General features: G+C 40.0%; 1 protein-coding gene across 1 annotated transcript; it reads right to left on the reverse strand.

Moving 5' to 3' along the window:
- Positions 1 to 1094: 1094 nt before the first annotated feature.
- LOC107025042 lies at positions 1095 to 2519 on the reverse strand. Its single transcript, XM_015225918.1, has 4 exons — positions 2370 to 2519; positions 2078 to 2199; positions 1693 to 1764; positions 1095 to 1575 (listed from the first exon to the last, which is right to left on the reverse strand). Exons 1-4 carry the CDS (start codon positions 2517 to 2519, stop codon positions 1095 to 1097), a joined length of 825 nt encoding a protein of 274 aa, XP_015081404.1.
- Between the last annotated feature and the right edge of the window lie 273 nt (positions 2520 to 2792).

The raw sequence follows: 2792 nt of genomic DNA on the forward strand, positions 1-2792 counted from the left end.
TACACCCAAGAAACTCCTTATGTCTATGGGAGTCAAAGGCCTAGGCCAATTTCTGACCGCGTCTGCCTTCTTTGGATCAACCTCTACACCACCATCGGAGATAACATGGCCAAGAAAAGCAACTAAGCTCAACAAAAATTCACACTTGCTAAATTTGGCATAAAGTTGGTGTTCCTTGAGGACTTGCAAGGCTAACTTGAAGTGACTCCCATGCTCATCCTCATTCTTAGAGTATATAAAAATATCATCAATGAACACAATCACAAATGAGTTGAGGTAATCTCAAAAAACTCTATAAATGCCGCCAGGGCATTTATTAACCCAAAAGACATAATTAGAAATTCATAATGACCATATCTACTATTGAAAGATGTTTTGGGAACATCTTCACTTTTCACCCTAAGTTGGTGATATCTTGACCTTAAGTCAATCTTGGAAAAGTAGCTAGCACCTTAAAGTTGATCAAAGAGATTATCAATCCGAGGGAGAGGATACTTGTTCTTGATGGTGACCTTATTGAGTTGGCGGTAATCAATGCACGTTCTAAGGGACCCATCCTTCTTCTTATCAACAAGACAAGAGCACCCCATGGAGAGATATTAGGCTGAATAGAACCCTTGTCTAGTAAATATTTGAGTTGGAGCTTCAACTCTTTCAATTCAGCTGGAGTCATCCTATATGAAGGAATCAAAATTGGATTCGTATTCGGTAATAAATCAATGCCAAAGCCAATTTCCCGTCCAGGAGGAACTCATGGAAGGTCACTAAGAAATACTTTTGGAAGTTCTCTCACTACAGGGACTGACCCAATAGAAGGAGTTTCATATTCTAGGTCCTTAACCCTCACTACATGATATAGACAACCCTTATCTATCATCTTACAAGCCTTCAAACAAGAAAAAATTTGACCCCTTGGCATAGAATTTCCCCACTTCCACTCTAGAATAGTTTCATTAGGGAATTGAAACCTTACTACCCTGTTCTATAATCTATGGAAGCAAAACATGCATGAAGACAATCCATACACAAGATGATATCAAAATCAATCATGTCAAGTTCTACCAAATCAGCAAGAGTAACTCTATTGGGAAGCATTACAGGACATTTCCTATAGACTCTTTTGCAACCACAGAGTCACCCATTGGGGTACGAATCGAAAAGAGTTCAATCAAAACATAGGGAAGTACACCAAACTTCCTAGCTACCAAAGGTGTAACAAAAGAAAGAGTAGCACCTGGATCAAGAAATGCATAAATATCAACAGAGAAAACTTGTAACATACCCTTCACAACGTCGGGAGAGTTCTCTTGTTCACCCCTAGCCTTGAGTGCATAGAAACGGTTCCTTTTTGGAGCCTCAGAACTAGTACCGCTTGGTTGAGCTTGGCCATTCCCCTTGCCTTGGCTTCTCAAATTAGGACAATCTTTCACCATATGGACACCCTTGCCAACACCATAGCAAATATTAGTCCCAATAAGGCATTCACCCACATGTTTCTTACCACACTTACCACAAGTCAGTTTCTTTTTTGTTGGATCAACGTTTCTACCCTTTTGAGGTTTAGGATTAGAGCCTCTATCATTTCAATTCTTGGATAATTTAGAAGGAAACCTTATTTTAAATCCTCTTCTTGAACTTAGGCTTCTCTTGCACATCAAGCTTATTCTTAGAGGAACCACTTTAAAAAAAAACCTTGCTTTCTTAGATTCCCTATTATTCATCCTTAGACGACTATACTCAACCTGTTGAGCATAAACTATCAACCTAGAAAGATTCATATTTGTCATGAAGTATGGCTGCACGAAATTCTTCTTAAAGCTCTTCGGACACGCCCGTTACAAAAATGGCTCATCTCATCCCTATCATTCGAAACCAAAGATGGAGCATATTTGGACAGCTTAATGAATTTCAAGGAGTATTCCTTGACACTCATAACTCCTTGACGAAAGTTGATAAACTCTTCTATCTTAGCGTCCTTTGCTTTCTTGGAAAGAATCTGTCAAGAAATGTCTTATTGAAGATCTCCTAAGTCACGGGACCACCTCCTTAAGCCCTACTATCCTTCCACTTATTGTACCATGTATTAGCCACGTCCTTAAGTTGATAAGCAGCAAGTTCATCCTTTTCAGTAGTACTCACCCCCATAGCAAACAAAATCTTGTACACCTCATCAAAGAAGTCTTGGGAGTCTTCATCACCCTTAGATCAAAAAAACATAGGAGGATTTATCCTCGTAAAATCTCTCAAAAAGCTAGCCATAGTGCTAGCATGTTGGTTCTATGGAGGAACAACCTCCCTGTTAGCTTATTCCATAATAGACTGAGCTTGGCTGGTGATGGCTTGGGCTATTTAAAGCATGGATTCCTCACTTCACCATCCTTCATTGCCGAAGGATTGACAGGAACTTGTTCATTTGCAGCAGCTTGCATTGGAGGAGCATTTCGATTGCCTTGGGGAGTAGCTTCTGCATTCCCAATCTTATCTCCTGCTCTCCTCGTGACTGTCCTTCTTGTCTTCATCGCATAAAATCACAAGAAAGAGATTAGATTCTAAATGACACATAGTGTTAAAACTCTAGAGGCACGACATAGGGGTTTTAGAAAAAGAAAAGTTTCCTAGTCATCACATAGACTCTCATCCATAGTTGTGGCACACTTCACGACCATGAAAAAGATACAATATAACGTGGTTTAGTGAGACATTGATCCTAAGTATATTTAACCTCATGCTCTGATACCAAGCTTGTCACACCTGACAAGTACACCCCAGATGCGACCGGCGTCGTCGTCCTC

This window comes from Solanum pennellii, chromosome 7 (assembly GCF_001406875.1).
Source record: "Solanum pennellii chromosome 7, SPENNV200".
Taxonomy (NCBI): Eukaryota; Viridiplantae; Streptophyta; class Magnoliopsida; order Solanales; family Solanaceae; genus Solanum; species Solanum pennellii.